Raw genomic sequence first — 16,988 nt, 5'->3', positions numbered from 1 at the left:
GCGGATAAATCTTGTACCATTCGCGTGATTGGGAGGGGGTTTGTGTGTGTGTGTGCCGCACCCCCCCCACCCCGCGAGAGATGACTTATGTTTTTCTGCTAGGCTGGCAAGATGCCACAAGCCACTTTTTTCTCTGCTTTCTGTTGATACGGTCGTTCCCAGTGCCAGAGGATTAATAACACAATTAGGTTATTAATTAATAAATCATTAAACTTATTTGCCACCCATCTCGCAGTTGGAGGCGACTCTAAGCGCTTGCAATGTGGCAACATACGCAAATATAAAAACAGTTACCAATATAAAGCCGGATAAAATTACAAAAAAAAATCAAACAAATCAAAAATCCTGGGTTTGAAATGGAGAGGGGATGGTGGTGCCTTCTCTATATTCTGCACCAACCACCTCCAACCAAAAGCTGCTCCTTCAGGACTCCAAGCCAACCTGCATAGCCAAGTTTTAAGGCTTTTCCTGAAGGGTGAGGACAGATCTCACCTGTGGCAAGATGACAGATGTCCCAAAGGACGGGCCATGGCAAAGGGGGCTCTTCTGGATCCCACCAGTTGAAATTCCTTGACTGATGGGATCTGCAGTCCTGCCAGCATGAATGGGGCAGGCCTATCCCATTGGGGAAAGATGGTCCCGCAGATATCCCAGATTGATGCTAGAGGGCTTTAATTGCACCCAAAAGCAGATTGACCATCAGTGTGGTGGTATTACATGTGCCAGCTAGGAGCTTCCAAAACTGTGCAGTTGCAATCTTTTAGGGTAGCCCCATGTAGAGACTTTGCAGTAGTCCCAAGTTTGAAATGACCAAGATGATTTGAGTGACTGAGCGCCAGGCCCCGTGAAATGGATGCAGTTGGCACACAAAGTTGTACGAAGACTCTCCTAGCCATGATTGCCACCTGCTCATTGAGCAGGAATCACAAGTCTAGAAGAAACCCCAAGTTTTGCAGTAGGTCTGTCTGTGATAATGCAACCCCATCCAGAACTAAAGATTAGGGTGGTCACCATTGTGGCAACAGTTTTGTTAGCTGCCTTAGGAACATTAAAGATGATGTGGGAAGTAAATTTCATAAACAGATGGACAGAGAATGTCCTGGATAATTCCCATGGAAAGCTTGATTGCATTCCTGCATGTTATGCTTCTAGTCCTCATGGCAGAGCCAGAACCTGGTAATGAACCTCTCAGTTTATCCCAGTTGCAAGGGGTTAGTTACTAAAACACATTAAATGGGGTCCATGAAAATCGGGACAGGCAGATTTGTGTAACACTGTAGCCTCCTTTGATAATGAGAACTTTTCTTGCATTTGCCTGTCAGCTTAAGGGAGAATAACAGCTTCAGTCTCAATATTGTTAATTTAGAGCACCAAAAATCTTCATCAGAATGTACGGAATGTGAAAAGACTACATCTCTCCATTTTTAAAATAAAATTTTTAGAATACACAACCCTCCATTAATTTGTATACTACCATTCTTCTAAAGTTTCTTCTAGAAACTCCAAGTATAATATTCCTTTTCCTGATTTCCCACTATAGCCTTGTGAGGTAGGTTGGGCTAGGTCCTATAGGAGGACTGGTGGGCACAAAATCCGTGACAAGGAATAGATTTATATAGAGGTCTCCAGTCTTACTCCCAGCCTTTAACTATTATCTCATCCTGGTCCTCACATTAGCCTGAAGAGATACAGGATTGAAATGTAGTGAAAGATCAAACATTGCACATGTCACTGAGAGTATCATAAAACAGGAAATATTACCTTATCTGGTGACATTTGCAGAAATATAAGACGAATCTGAATGCTGGCTGTACAAAAGCAAATCTATATTGTATATTTATATTCAAATATTATTTAATCCTGTATTCACTAAATTTTGTTGTTTATTTAAATCAGTATGTTTTTATCAAGATTTCTAATGTAGGTTTCATACAGATAATCTCTACATCAGTCTTAAAATATAATGTTTGGTCCCATGATATAGAAAGGAAACTGAGGTTAAAACAAGTGTTTTTAAAGGAATCTGATTTCTGAGAACTTGCTACAAATAACAAGTGTGGAAACAGTTATTGTTAATAAATGGACTCTTAAATTTGGGCTGGATCAAGTTGAATTCAGATTCTATAATTCTAATCAAAACTTCTAATTTTTCCTTGTATTTCTAATAAAAAGAGTTACAGCGTTTTTGTGGGGTTCAAACCTTGGATTTTGATATGAAATAATTCCTTTGGTGACCAGTAATTGGTGGACCAATCAATTAGATCACCATATTTTTTAATGAATGATGCAGTAAACTGTGAAATGATAGAAATGGTTATATTATTCCTAACTGCAGGTGCTGGATTCTTCTTAAATGATTTCCTATATTTAAGAAATAACTGCAAATGAAAAAAAAACACAGAAGAAAACTGCAAATGAAAAAACTGCAAATGAAAACAACAACAACACAGAAGTTATAGAAGTTATAACTCTTCTCCCTGATGAGTTAGTCCTTTATTTGAAAAAAAGGGAAGTAGTAGTTATGGGAAAGGTGTTAAAATGGAAAGAAGAAAAGAAAGAAGGAAGGAAGGAAAGAAAAAGAAAGAAAGAATGAGTCTACTCTCTAATCATCTTTTCTGCAGCCTGTATCAAATGAAAACAACACTTGTCTCTTGTGATTGGTGCTTACCAACTAATTCCCAGAATTCTCATCAAGGGCTATGCTGGCTATAGAATGTGGGGAATTGAAATTCCAACACCTGGAAATTGTCTTTTGGTAAAAATGTCTTTTATCTTGTAATGTCTTTATCATTGCACTTGTTACTTATTTCTAGATAAATGAGTACTTTGTCATTTCATTCTGTTTCCTTAACTTATTTTCATGCTACCTGTTCATTCTCCATATTTGTCAGTCCTTTTATCTCACAAAACACAGCCATATTCCAGAAGAGGTAGCACTTGCTAAGAATCTCCATGAAGAAAAAAGATGGCTTGTATATGTAAAAGACCACAGCTTTGTTTAAAATAAAATTGAAACATCTAATGTGATTTATTTGTTCCCTTCTTTCATGATGGAAAGGTGTGATAATAATCTAATAAATAAACAAAATGGCATGTTGGTATCGGTAGTAAATTTGATGACAGTACATTTGTTAAATGTATAGCTCATTTAGGACCTCCAGATCGTATACAGAACATACATAGCATTTCTTCTGTAAAATAAGTTGGGCTGAGAGCTAATGTGACTGAATGAGGACTTCAGTCTAGCTTTCCCTGCTCTATCCAATACCTAAAGCATTATACTACATATTAGATAGTAAATATACCATATATATTAGCAGACAATTTGCAGATAAGCCAAACCCAGTTTTTGGGTGTATTTTGCCACCAAAAATTCTTGGTTTTTCTATGGTATATACACTACATATATTAATCCAAATTGTGGTTTTAAAACGGGGCCCTTTTTATCAGGATATTTGTGGAATATATATAATTTTATTGTGTAATCCCGTGATTGCTTAATCTTAACATTGAGGATAATGATTGGGTCCATCCATTGCACAAACCCATTAAAATATGGGTTTATTTAATTAATCACAGCAAACTGAGTTCTCAAATGTACTCCCCCCCGCCCCCGAACATTAAATGTGTCCAATTATCAGACACTGCCTGGACAAGAGACTGCACACCCTTCTGCAGTTTTCTTGGCACTTCTTTTCAGAAGTAGTTTGCCATTGCCTCCTTCCTAGGGCTGAGAGAAAGTGACTGGCCCAAAGTCTGCCAGCTGGCTTTGTGCCTAAGGCAGAACCAGAACTCTTGGTCTCCAAGTTTCTAGTCTGGTGCCTTTACCACTACACCAAACTGACCCTCAAAGTACAAATGCTAGGGTCAAAGAAAAGCTAAACCAAAAAACTATGAAGCACCTTATGTTTAATATATTGTTTGAATGGGATAGCATCTTAAGAGTGCAAAAGTAGATGGAGTTAACTTACCTTTCCACTGAAGCAAAATTTGTTCTATTCAGATATTTACTTTGCATATGAATGGTCAGTTGGATAGGCAATTTATACATGTTTTTATAGAGGATGGAATTATGTTTGCAATTAATCTCCCTGTCCATCATTATTAACTACCTTGAGCTGTCAAGAAGATAGTGAATAATTGGATGAAAATAATCAAATTGTCTACCTACTATAGGCCTAGTATTACAAAGCAAGCTGTTATTTTTACAGCAGTAAAGCGCCTTCGGATATTTTCTCTGAAAGTGATGCAGTTTTGTAAACTTGTTACCCAGAAATGTAATAGTGGAAGGTTTGGTTGAATATAACAGACAACCAATATGAACAGCATTTTGTACGCTATTTTTTCTTTCCCTCCAAAGAATCACCATTTAAAAAAAAAAAATCTCTGTATCTGTAGTTTCTGGCTACCTCTATATATTTACCTCTATATATTTACTATGAGCATCAGATCCAGGTAGCAGAAATCCATAAAACCCCTGGCTGATAGCAAAGAGAGGCAGAAAATATTAATCCCTCATTGCCATCTAATGGTCATCCTGTATTTTTGCAGCTCAAGAAAGTAAGACTAAATTCAGGGGTTACATTTCCACTTTTATAACCAGGTATCAGCAACAGCTGTGATAGGCCCTAGAATCCTAAATCTTACCAAATTTTGGGGTTGTATTAAACAAATGCAAATGAAAATTTGTGTTTTGCAGATTTCTAAAAGTATTTTTTTATAGAATCTCTGATTAATTATTATTTACCCCAATAAAATGATGTACTAATAGCCTTTAACTGGGATCTGGACAAATTCGTTATTTGGAGACTGTGTTGTGCCACAAATAGATCGGGAGCACAACACCGAGAATTCTTGATTAGAATTATCCTGCTGACTGAAATTTTTGGATTGCAATTTCAGTGCAGCTGGAAGGTACCCAATTTGTTTAATGCATGATTGATTTCTTAATTAGACTTATTTTAATAAAGATAATAGTGACTTGTTTATTAAGAGTCTTTCTCACCTAGTTGTAGTTCTTTGAAAAGACACTCACAAAACTACCTGTGGAATTAAATCACCTGAAGTGGATAGAAACTTGAAATAAAGCATTTAAATGCTTCTTTTCCATGGGTCTTTCTGAAATTGCTTTAAAATATATTTTTCACCCATTAAATTGAATATGTGTAGTGAATGATATTATATGACAAAGTCCTCTTAACTTAGAGGCTCTAAATTTACATTATAATGTAATTATAATAGAACATTATAGCATAAATTTATTCTTTATAGAATAGGTTTTATTCTATATCTGTACTGTGCTTAGCTATAACTGCATAATATATAAAACTCCTACTAATACTAATGACTAAATGGATTCTCTGTGTTCAGAGATAATGTACCACTGAACAGCAGCTGCTAAGGATAAGTGGTTGGCCACTATTAGAGTGCTAAATTAGATTTTAGCCTAGCAACATTTCTCTCTGTGTATCTTTTTTTTTTTTTTTTTTTTTTGCACCTTTCCCCTTCAGTTCTTCTTCTCCAATGCAGTAGACATATTTTCCTGCCAGGGAAAATAACTGCCAGCTGAGGATAATGCCAAAAGAATCTAAGGAGGAGAATTACAGTCCATGAAAGGACATGCCAGAATAATATTAGTTTGCTTTTATGGTGTCCAAAATCTATGTGTGTGTATTTGTTAGAGAATCAAAAAGAGCTGGAGGAGAAAAAAGCCATAAAAATAAAAGAGTATAGGTAGTCCTTGACTTACAATCACAAATGAGCCCAAAATTTATGTTGCTAAGTGAAACATTTGTTAAGTGAGTTTGCCCCATTTTACAACCTTTCTTGCTTAACAGTTGTTAAGTTATTCTTAAATTGGTCAAACTATTGTTAAGTAAATTTGGTTTCCCCATTGCCTTTGCTTGTCAGGTCACGAAAGATGATCAGGTGATCCCGGCACACTGTGACCGTCATAAGTATGAGTCAATTGCCAAGCATCTGAATTTTGATCACATGATCCTAGGGATGCTACAATAGTCATAAGTGTGAAAACTATTCATAAATCCTTTTTTTCAGTACCAATGCAACTTTGAATGATCACTCAACGAACTGTTGTAAGTTGAGGACTACCTTTACTGATGCCTGACTCTGGAGCATTGTTAGATGGAATTTGGTTTGAGCTTTCTTGCTCTGAAAACAAGATGGTAACCCAACATATATCCAAAGTGAGCAGAGAGGGTGACCCCATTCTGAACACACACAGTGAATGCAATCCAAATAGAACATGAATGTTCAGAAACATCCTGTTGACAACCAAGTATATACCATCAAGGCGATAGATTTTCCAATTGTAAAATAGGGAAATGAAAGCTGGGCTATGTCAAAAGTTGAATGAACAAGAAGCAAATAGTGGCACTGGGCGAAATTGATGTCCTTGATGAGGTAAAAGTTAGATTACTCATCAGAAACACTGAAAATGAAGCTAATGTTTAAATATTTTGGACACAGAAGACAAAGGCAGAAATCACTGGAGAAGATCCCGATACTGGAAAATGAAAGGCAATTGAAAAGAAAGAACAGGTAATCCTCCTCTCACAGTTGTTCATTTGGCAACCATTTGAAGTTACAATGGCCCTGAAAGAAATGAAAGAAAGAAATGACTGATTTTTGCACTAATGGCTTTTGCAGCAGCCCCATAATGATGTGATCAAAATTTGGGCACTTGGCAACGATTAAGCGATTCACTTAACAAACACAGCAAAAAAAAAAAAAAGATTGTAAAATCAGTTGCGATTCACTTAACAATTGCCTAGTTTAGCAGCATCCTGGTTTCAAGTATAAGCTTGAGTCAGGGGTGTCAATCTCGAGGCCTGCGGTCCTGATCCAGCCCACGGGGTGCTTAGATCTGGCCTGTGGGGCTACCGTGGAAACAGTGAAGGACTAGCCGGTACCTCTGCCAGTGAAAATAGAGCTCAGTAGGGCTGTGTGCAGCCCTCCTGAACTCTGTTTTCACTGGCAGAGGGTTGCAGGAGGCCATCGATGCTGAAAACAGAGCTCAGGAGCCCGTTTTTTCTGGCAGACTGCTCAGGCCACAACAGCCCGAGTTGTGACGTCATGGGTGGCCACGCCCATCCCCTAGCCGTGAGGTCAAACAACCCCAGTGTGGCTCTCAATGAAAACGAGTTTGACATCCCTGCCTTAAGTTGTGGGCTACCTGTGCAGAGAAGACAAAGTGGCTGGATATCTGACTCAAGCATGAGTTTACAAGAACTCAAAGGCACCAGTTTTGGGGCAAATGAAGCCTATCAAACCACAAAGAATAGGAATGGTCTGATCAGAGGTGAATCTCTAAAGAGGGCTGTAATAAGATGTCAATCCTGAATTTCGAGCTGTGCGGCATCACTTGTACAGTCTGAGCACAGGATACAGATTAACAGAGTTGGAAGAGACCTTATACATCATCTAGTCCAAGCCCCCCTGCCCAAGCAGGCCTTACACCAGAGGTCCCAAACTCACACTGTCAAGGCTGTGTCCTGTGACATATCAGGACTTTTTCCCCTTTTGCTAAACCGGGAGTGGTTTGCTAAACCAGCATGTGACACATCTGGTTTGTGGGCCGCGAGTTTGACAGCCCTGCCCTACACCATTTTTGACAGATGACAGTCCAGTCTCTCCTGGAAAGCTTCTAGTGATGAAGCTTGTTAGGAATAACAAGGTTACCTAACGTAGTTTGGGTAAAATAATATATATAAACTATGATAGTAAGTTTAAGTGTGTGTCACTTTAAACTGCAAAGCATGTAATTTTGGGTGCGGTTGTAAAACCGCCATAAGAGGGAGCAAGAGAACCTGCTGGATTGCTGACTATGCTGGATTGATGGTTTGCTAACTGCGTGTTCCCTGCTGCTGAGTTTTTGAACGTGGAAGGAAGAAAGGAGGTTTGACTTCTTTATATCTCTACTGCGAGGATATATATTACTGGACTGATATTTGTAAGTTTACTAACCTCTTTTTCGACACTGGACTTTGCAACTGAATAATCCCCGAACGGACTGAACTAGTGAATGATATATGGACCGTTTGACTATGATAAAACTCTTACTGGAATAAACTATTTAACTAGCACAGTGTATCTGTTTTACTGAGTGTAAGCTACAAAAACGTTTATCTCACATATTTGCCTGCCTGCCTGACTGCCGTGCAAATTCTGCTAGGGTGTATCTCTAACAAAGCTCCCACAACTTCTGAAAGCACCAAGACTGCTCCTTCCTCCTGGTTCGTCTTTTTGGTGAGATACAGGCAGAAATCCAACAGGTGACTCTTTTTCCCTCCCCGCATAGGCTGAAGGGAGGAGAAAACAGGTAGTCCTTGACTTACAACTATTCGTTTAGTGACCATTTGAAGTTGCAACATCACTGAAAAAAAGTGACTTATGAGTATTTTTCATGCTGATGACCGTTGCAGGATACCGATGGTCATGTGATCAAAATTCAGATGCTTGGCAACTGGAACATATCTATGATGTCACAGTGACCCGGGATTATGTGAATCCTTTTTGTGACTTTCTGACAAGCAAACTTAACAGTCGGGTCACTAACTTAACAACTGGAGCGATTCACTTAACAGCTGTGGCAAAAAAAGGTCCTAAAATGGGACTGAACTCACTTAACGTCTTGCTTAGCAATGAAAATTTTGGGCTCAACTGTGGTCATGGGTCAAGAACTACAGGTAGTCCTCGACTTACAACAGTCCATTTAGCGACTATTCTAAGTTACAAAGGCACTGAAAAAAGTGACATGACCATTTTTCACACTTATGACAGTTGCAGCATAGCATCCCAGTGGTCACATGATTTACACGTGATACTCATATTTATGACGGTTGCAGTATTCAGGAGTCATTTTGCGACTTCCTGACAAGGAAAGTCAATGGAGAAGCCAGATTCACTTAACAACCATGTTACTAATTTAACAGCAGCAGTGATTCAGTTAACAAATGTGGCAAGAAAAATCGTAAAATGGGACAAATTCACTTAACACATTTTTCACTTAAAAACATACATTTTGGGCTCAATTGTGTGACAGGTCAAGGAGTACCTGAATCTGCCTCTCCTTGCAGCAACTGGCAAAAATGAGGCAGAGGGGAGGGGAAGCGACCCAGCCCTCTGGAAAAGCCGGGGGGGGTCTCTAAAGCGACCCCCACCCCCCACCCCGGCCCATCCTTTCCCCCAGTTCTCTTCTCTGAGGCGTCTGGCCAGCCACGCGCTCTCTGCTCCCACCCACATGGCCAGAAGCCAAGGGCAGGGCGAGGAGAACGTGGTACGAGCAGGATGAACTAAATTTGTATTAAAAAAAAGAAAAAGCGGGGGCTGTCCAGAGGAAAAAAACTTCCGAGGAAAGCACTGAGCGCCCACGGCGACCGATCGGCTGCACCCCTGCCCAGCCCTGCGCTTCCAACAGGTAATTAAACTCGCTCGGGAAGGAGAGAAAGTTGCGAGTGGGTCGTTCTGATCGAAGTGAGAATCGATATGTATGTGGGGGGGGAGGATAGACTTTCTTAGGGGTTTAGGAGGGAGGGGTGCGAGATCTCATCAGTTCAAGACTTGGGGAGGACTCGTGAGAGGCGGGAAGGCGACGAAGGACAGCAAGCGGTTTCTTTACTCGCTGGAAAAGGATCGGGAGAAGGAGAGAAACGGCGCCGTCCTATCAGACGGCCGATCTACTCGCCCCCCGCCTTCCCCGCCATCTAATGTAATCCCTAAACCGCCCATCCTTTCTCCAGCGATCGCTTTTCTCACCCGCCCAACATCCCTTATTCTTCGCGCCTTGCTTTCTGGACGCGGATCGTTGCTTTCGTTGAGTGTTTTTTTTTTTTTAAATCGCTTGGCACCGTATTTTGGCTAGTCTGTTAACAGCAGTCTTTTTTAAAGAGAGAGAGAGAGAGAGAGAGAGAGAGAGAGAGAGAGAGTCCGAAGGCATGTTATGCTTACATTCCTTTATCAAACTTTTAATTTAAAATTATTGAGGGGAAAAGGTAGTGGAATAGCTGCCAATGGGAGGCTCCATCTCTCGAACCCCCAAATTTTTGGCCAATCGAGATTCTTAATAGATTTCAAAACGCTCATTCTTGGGAGGCAGAGGGATGTTGTTGGAGAAGTAGCAGGGGGTGTGGAGTGCGAGAAATTTTGGCATAAAATAAACTTTTAGGGGTTTCAGTTCTGCCCTCATTCCAAACCAACTGTATTGGGGAAAATCTGGGTGTGAGAAGTTGTAAAGAAGGAGGTGGACATGTATGATCTTCCTGAGGGTGTTGTCCAATTGCTCTCCGGTCCTTGCTGTTTGTTGGGGCTTTTGGTAGGAGTTGCCATTCAGCCACATCTGGAAAACTACAGATTCCCCATTTTAGATGCGCTTCTAAAATGGGTTTATTACATCCCAGTCGAATGCAAAACCCAACTCACTTATGGTTAATACATTTGATTTCTTTCTGTTTGTTGTACCCTGTTAAGCAGCTTTTAAATCTGTCAGAAAGGACAAGATGGAAGACTTTTGAAAATGAAAAAGTGATTTCATGCAGATTACCATATAACTTTTAAGATTTAAATACAGGTAGTCCTTGAGTTACGATCAAATTGAGGCCAGAATTTCGGTTGCTAAGCAAGGTGGTTGTAAAGTGAGTCACATCCAATTTTACCTTTTTCACCGTGGTTGTTAAATGAATCACTGCAGTTAGGTGGTTGTTGGCAATGGTTTCCAGCACTGACTTTGTAAATATAATATGCTGGTTGCCAAGCACCTAAATTTTGATCACATGATCACGGGGATACCGTGCAAAGAACGGTTGTAAATCACTTTGGACCGCCATTGTAACTTCTAACAGTCACTAAATGAACGGTTGAAAGTCAAGGACTGCCCATAGAATTTTAAATTAAATCTGGAGCCCAATGCACACATACTCAGAAAAAAAGTCTCATTGGCTATAAATTTTGCTGAATAAATACATACAGAATATTGTGTGCTGGAAAGCATAGTTCATTCTATGCAAACTTTCCTTCAATTACAGGGTAGTCCTCAACTTACAACAGTTCATTTTGTGACTTCAAAGTTACAACAGCACTGAAAAAAGTGGCTTATGAGCATTTTTTGCACTTATGCCCGTTGCAGCATGCTCATGGTCATAGAATTATATTCAGATACTTGGCAATGACTCATAGGTATGATGGTTGCAGTGTCCCAGGGTAATATGATCTCCTTTTGTGACCAGACAAGCAATGGAAAAGCCAGATTCACTTAATAACAGTGTTACTAATTTAACAGCTGCAGTGATTCACTTAACAAATGGGACAAGAAAGGTCATTAAATGGGGCAAAACTGAACAAATTTCTCACATGGCAACATAAATTTTGGATTGTGGTTGTAAGTCGAGGACTACCTGTACATCTCTTCCAATACAACAGTGCTTCATTTTAATCGTATGCTGCATTGTTCAAGGTTTCCCCTATTTTTTTGTAGGGCAGGGAGGGCTGCCAAGTTTGCAGAACTTATTTTTGTGTATGTTACCTTATAATTATGCAGTTTTGGGCATCTTTGCAGAGTAACCAAACTTTCCAAGAACGAGTGCCTTTTGATTTAGCAGTAGGTTAACTCTTTCACAGCCTTCCTGGTCTAGCCATCCTCTGATTTTCTCCTTGGTCGGAGAAGGTTGTTTACTGCCTAGGTCAGGAAACTCCAATTCTTGGTGGAGAATTACTCAAGGAAGGGAACGCCTTTTTTAGTCTGAAAAATGTCACTTGGCAGTTATGTCCATGTGAAACCAGAAAGCAGAAGAGAATTTTAACAATCAAGTTTTAGTCCATGGAGAATTTCTGTTTAGATTACAAATGAAGGAAATGTCCCTTCAAGAATAATATTGAGTCTTAAGTGAAGAAGCAGATCAGATTGAAAAGCATGACAAAGTGGATAATAATGAGATCTGCTAAACTGCAGCCATACTCAGAATATCTGACATATCTGTGGTTATCCATTGTTTACACTCATATTATCCAATTAATACACACACAGAGAGAGATATGGGGACTACAGCTCCTGGAATTCTCAGCTATAGAAGACACCAGATTGGGTGTCTTATTTTATTCTAAAACAGGGATACTTAACCTGTAGTCTGTGGAGTTGGAGGCCTATGCATAGATTTCAGGGGGTGTTTGTGGACTTTGATGGGATAACATTTACAACTGGTTTCACTATTTTATTTTATACATGTAAAAATAGGTTTCTGAGAAGGGACCTGTAGGTTTCACCTGGCTCTAACAAGGACTCAAGATACAAAAGGTTAAGAACTATTCAAAACATGAAATGATTTTTTTTTCAAAGCTCAGGAATTTGAAGGCCATTAGTGAGACTTGACCCCAAAATGTTTTCTTACTAGAGGAGGAGGACAATGTTGCTATTGTTGTCTCACACTGCCCAGATGAGATTTTACAAGATTTAGGCCACTTCCATTTTATTTTAAGTAACAATAATGTATGACTCCCATCTCAGTATCATGTGATTAAACCTCAGAGAATTGGTCATCCATGCTAGAGTTTGGGGATGAGTAACATGGGACCTCCCAAATATTGCCAAGTCAAAAATTCCGATGCCTCATATCATTGGCCAAGTTATGGTTGGGGTTAAGCTTCAATTTTCAACAGCCCTCTGGCCAGCACATTTTATGGTATGAACTACAATAGATTAAAGATGGCTTGAATTATCCAAAACAATTGAATTAATGGATTAGCCAAAATTCTTCCATTCATAAGTTGAAGGTGATGAATTATAGATAGTCTTCTATTTACAAACTATTTATTTAATAGCAAAATTACAACAGCACTAAAAAAAGTGACATGACCGGTTTTCACACTTGTGACCATTGCAGCATCCTCATGGTCACATTATCAAAATACGGATGCTTGGCAACTGGTTCATATTTCCAATGGTTGCAATGTCCTTGGGTTATGTGATTACCTTTTGTGACCTTCCGACAAGTAGTCAATGGGGAAGCCAGATTCATTTAACAACCATGTTACTAACAACAACTGCAGTGATTCACTTAATAACTATGGCAAGAAAGGTCATAGAATGGGTCAAAACTCATACCCATCTCACTTAGCAACAGAAATTTTGAGCTTAATTGTGGTCTTAAGTCGAGGACTACCTGTATTAAATCTGTTTTAAATGCCAGATTAATAAGTACATTGCAAAGTAGAAATGTAACTCATAGATTGCAGCCAGAATATGATCATACAAGTAACCCCACTAGAGAATCAGATTTGTTGTTAATGGAATACCTGGTGATAAATTTGACAGTGTGGAAGAAAACACAAACCTGAGCCACATTCCTCATCCATGAAACCATATAGCGAGGGGAATTTTGGCACTAAAACAAACTGGGGGAAAAAAAACAACTAGCAATAAGATTCAGATGAGAAAAGTGGAAACATTTATTGCTTAATTCTAAACACAGCCCCAGATTTCTTTTCTCTGCTCTGCACTGCCTATTATGACGTTTCTCAACTTTAGCAACAAAAGATTGGACAACCTTTTGTGTGAGATGACACAAGGTCTCCTGCCATGGGTAGGGGTCCCTCTAAGGTCCCTTCCAGCTATGATACTAAGACATGTGGACTTCAACTCTCAGAATTCCTAGGATAGAAGTCCACATGTCTTAAAGTTGCCATGGTTGAAAAACACCAGACTCCCTCTTCACCGTTTGGAGGAAAACAAACTGTATGCGAGCGCGTGTGCAATCTTGATGGGCCTGAAAAGGGCGGCAACATAGCTAGGCAATTACTACCCCTTTTTTACCTCCCTCCCTCTTGCCCACAGCTCACATAATTCCAGAACATCTGGATCATATTAAGCCAGGCTTACAGCCACAGGAATTTAAACTAGCTGCAGGAGCCCAGATTCTTCTTTCTTTGACATGCGGTAGGAGGAAATACGTTGCATTTAAGGACGGGCTTCAAAATCTGAGCATCCTGAGGCAATTTGGAATAAACTGGCTAAGGTCTGGGTAACGGGAGAAAATTTTCATTTTTTCCCCCCCTTTGGAATTGAGATTTGTGAATCCTTGGAAAAGGGACATGGGAAACGGCTGGATAACAGAGAGGAAGCTTATGGGACGCAGAATCTGGAGAGAGCAGAATTTATCAGTTTGGGGAGACACAGTGGAATTAATATTGGTTGGGAATACTGGTTCCAAGTTGGTTTAACCAGCCGCGAGGAAGGAAACGTGTAAGCTTAATCCTTGTTTTTCTTCTCTCCATTCAGCTTCCAGGATGAGTTTCCTTCTTTTTGCCGTCACAGCCCTCCACGTTCTTATCCTCATCTTACTCTTTGTAGCCACCTTGGATAAGGTAAGCAAGAACTGAAATTTTTCAGTGCTTAATCTGCAGGTTTAATGTTTGTTTGACAGCTGCTTAGCTAGTTCAACATTCCCTACCCTTCTCTGCCCAGTTCTGTTAGCTACTATTCTCAGAATTACCTAGCCATCTGGACTTCGCAAGGGGTGCTGCATGATTTAGTAAGCTCAATTGTAGGGACAATTTTATCTGACTCTTTGATGAGGTACCGGGTTTTAATCAAGGATAGTAAATAATTTTGCTCAGCATTTCACTTGGAAGAAAAAACAAACCCCATAGCTATCAGGCAGGAAGAATCAGGATCACATGTTAAGTTGCAGTTAAGCTAATTTATTGCTCGTACTTATACACAAGAATCTAGTCAACTAATGACCAGCACTAAACTGGCGCTAGATAAGAGTCAACAGAATTCAAAGGGAGTTGGATTGCTTGTGGGAATGAAAGGACTCCAGACTGATTGCTTCCTTGACTCCACCTCTCCCTAAGTCCCGCCTTTTCTTCTACATTAACAAGCCATTCTAACCTCCTTCTATATTTTAGTATGTAACCATCACCTATTTATCCAGGTGATAAAATATTTATTGCTGGGATGAAGGTTTTACACATATAGTAACGTGGGTTGGAATAAAGGAAAAAAATGCTGAACAACTTACTTCTACCCATCATCACTATCTGTTGCTGAAAAAATAATGATAAAAATGAAGGACACATTGACGTAGTTGGCTTGATCTCTCACCTTTTGCAATAGAAGTTTGATCACCATCAAACAACCAGTTATGTGGGTAACAAGGCTGGTATGAAGAGAAGAGAAGTTTTCCGTTCAGAAAAATAAGAAATTAATCTGCCTTGGTTTAAGAGCTAAAGATGAAGGCTATGTCATCTGGTTGTTTTCTTCAAGATTGGCTAGCCAAAGACTTTGAACCAAAGTTAAAGGCAGTTAAAGGACATTCAGATGTGCTCCAGATGATCTTGGCTTCTACAGATTTACTCATCTCTCTGTTAAGAATAATAAGATATATTCATAAGCTAAATATGTGTGAAGGATTCACATAAACTGATCTGAAGAGAATCCCTTGAAAATGCCAGCCACAGTTTTTTTTATTCAAAATAATTGCTCCTCAGATGTCAAGAGTAAAGCCTAGGAGAAGGCCATAGACACTTCAAAGACTCCGGATGGCATTATATTTCTGCCTGAAATTCTTCTTGCTCCTTGCATTTCTAATTGGTCTTTGTTTCTCCCCCAAAGCAGAGTTATTTACACATCTGTAAACATACTTATGCACACCCTTTATGTTTTGGAAGAGCCCTCTTAAAAGGTAAACAAAAATGTATTTGGGAAATGAGCACCAACTAAAACTCTGATGGGGAATATAACACAACCTGAAAAACCTTTATGGGCTTGATTTTTTTTAGCTTAAAGTATTGTACATTTCTTTTTTCTCCTTTAAATTTAAAACAGATTTCTTTAAATAAAAGATTGTCTTATTCTGCTTTATACTGATCCCCAAAGGAAATGTCTCTATCTGCATATTTTGTTAGTCTGACAACTAGTTTTGGGAAGATTGTTGATATTAACCCCCTCCGATTTAAGATGGTTTTGTGTGTATGTGTGTCTGTTTTGAATGATGAATTGTCAGTGGCAGCATTTTGAACCTCTGCTGGGGAAAGAGACAGATTTGAACAAACAAATCTGTGTCTCTTTCCTTGCTTCAGGAATCTCTGACAAACCCTTCAGGATTAGTAGTTTGTTGATTAAAAAAAATCGCAGAACCATGCCTGTTAACACAGGAAAAGGCTGGGTTGCAACCATGAATCCTGTTTCCACTTTGAAAAATTTGTACATATGACTTGTTTAACTCATTAATAATTTTATCTTGAATAAGGAATCTGTACCTTTCCAACAAAATAAAATAAGCCAAAATTACCATACAGTTGAATTCCACAAGGCAGTGTTTTTCAACTTTGGCAGCTTGAAGGTGGGTGAACATTAATTCCCAGAATTCGCCAGCTACCAATTTGGCTGGGGAGTTTTGGGAGTTGAAGTCCGCACATCTTAAAATTGCAAGGTTGAGAAACCCTGCCTTAAAATGTTTGTGTTTGAGACATTTAATGGATACATTACATTGTGTCCCCTGTTGTTTCACTTGGAGTGAAAGTAATTTTGCAAGAGATTTGTTTTAACTCTTTTGTTTATTTCTCCCCATGCAACTTTTCCCTTTTGCTGCTCCCCAAACTTGATTCTTTTATAGTAGATTAGGGTTTCCACCAGTTACACCTTCAGGAGGCCTAAATACAGATAGTCCTCGACTTGTGACCACAATTGAGACCAAAATTTCCATCGCTAAGCAAGACAATTGTTAAGTGGGTTTTGTCCCATTTTACGGCCTTTCTTGCCACAGTTGTTAAGTGAATCACTGCAGATGTTAAGTTGGTAACACAGTTGTTAAGTGAATCTGGCTTCCCCATTGTCAGAAGGTCACAAAAGGGGATCCTACGACCTCAGGCCATGCAACCGTCATAAACACAAGCCAGTTGCCAACTATCCCAATTTTAATAATGTGACTATGGGAATATTATAACAGTCGTAAGTGTGAAAAAAGATCATAAAT

General features: G+C 39.4%; 1 protein-coding gene across 3 annotated transcripts in view; it reads left to right on the top strand.

Moving 5' to 3' along the window:
* The window catches only part of EMP3 (epithelial membrane protein 3 (MAM blood group)), a 112,980-nt gene that overhangs the window by 89,586 nt on the left and 6,406 nt on the right, over positions 1 to 16,988 (top strand). The window contains exons 1-2 of one of the 3 annotated variants that reach the window (XM_026682362.2): positions 9,257 to 9,439; positions 14,288 to 14,373. In XM_026682362.2, coding sequence (XP_026538147.1) covers positions 14,296 to 14,373 — 78 coding nt within the window. In that variant the 5' untranslated portion in view covers positions 9,257 to 9,439; positions 14,288 to 14,295. Of the gene's footprint in view, positions 1 to 9,256; positions 9,440 to 13,897; positions 14,025 to 14,287; positions 14,374 to 16,988 lie in introns of those variants that run through there. The other 2 variants (XM_087944893.1, XM_087944895.1) reach the window with 2 other exon arrangements.

Source organism: Notechis scutatus, chromosome Z (assembly GCF_049901735.1).
Source record: "Notechis scutatus isolate UNSWTSFEM ecotype Mainland chromosome Z, rNotScu1.2, whole genome shotgun sequence".
NCBI lineage: Eukaryota > Metazoa > Chordata > Lepidosauria > Squamata > Elapidae > Notechis > Notechis scutatus.
This window is presented reverse-complemented; position numbering and strand designations above follow the sequence as displayed.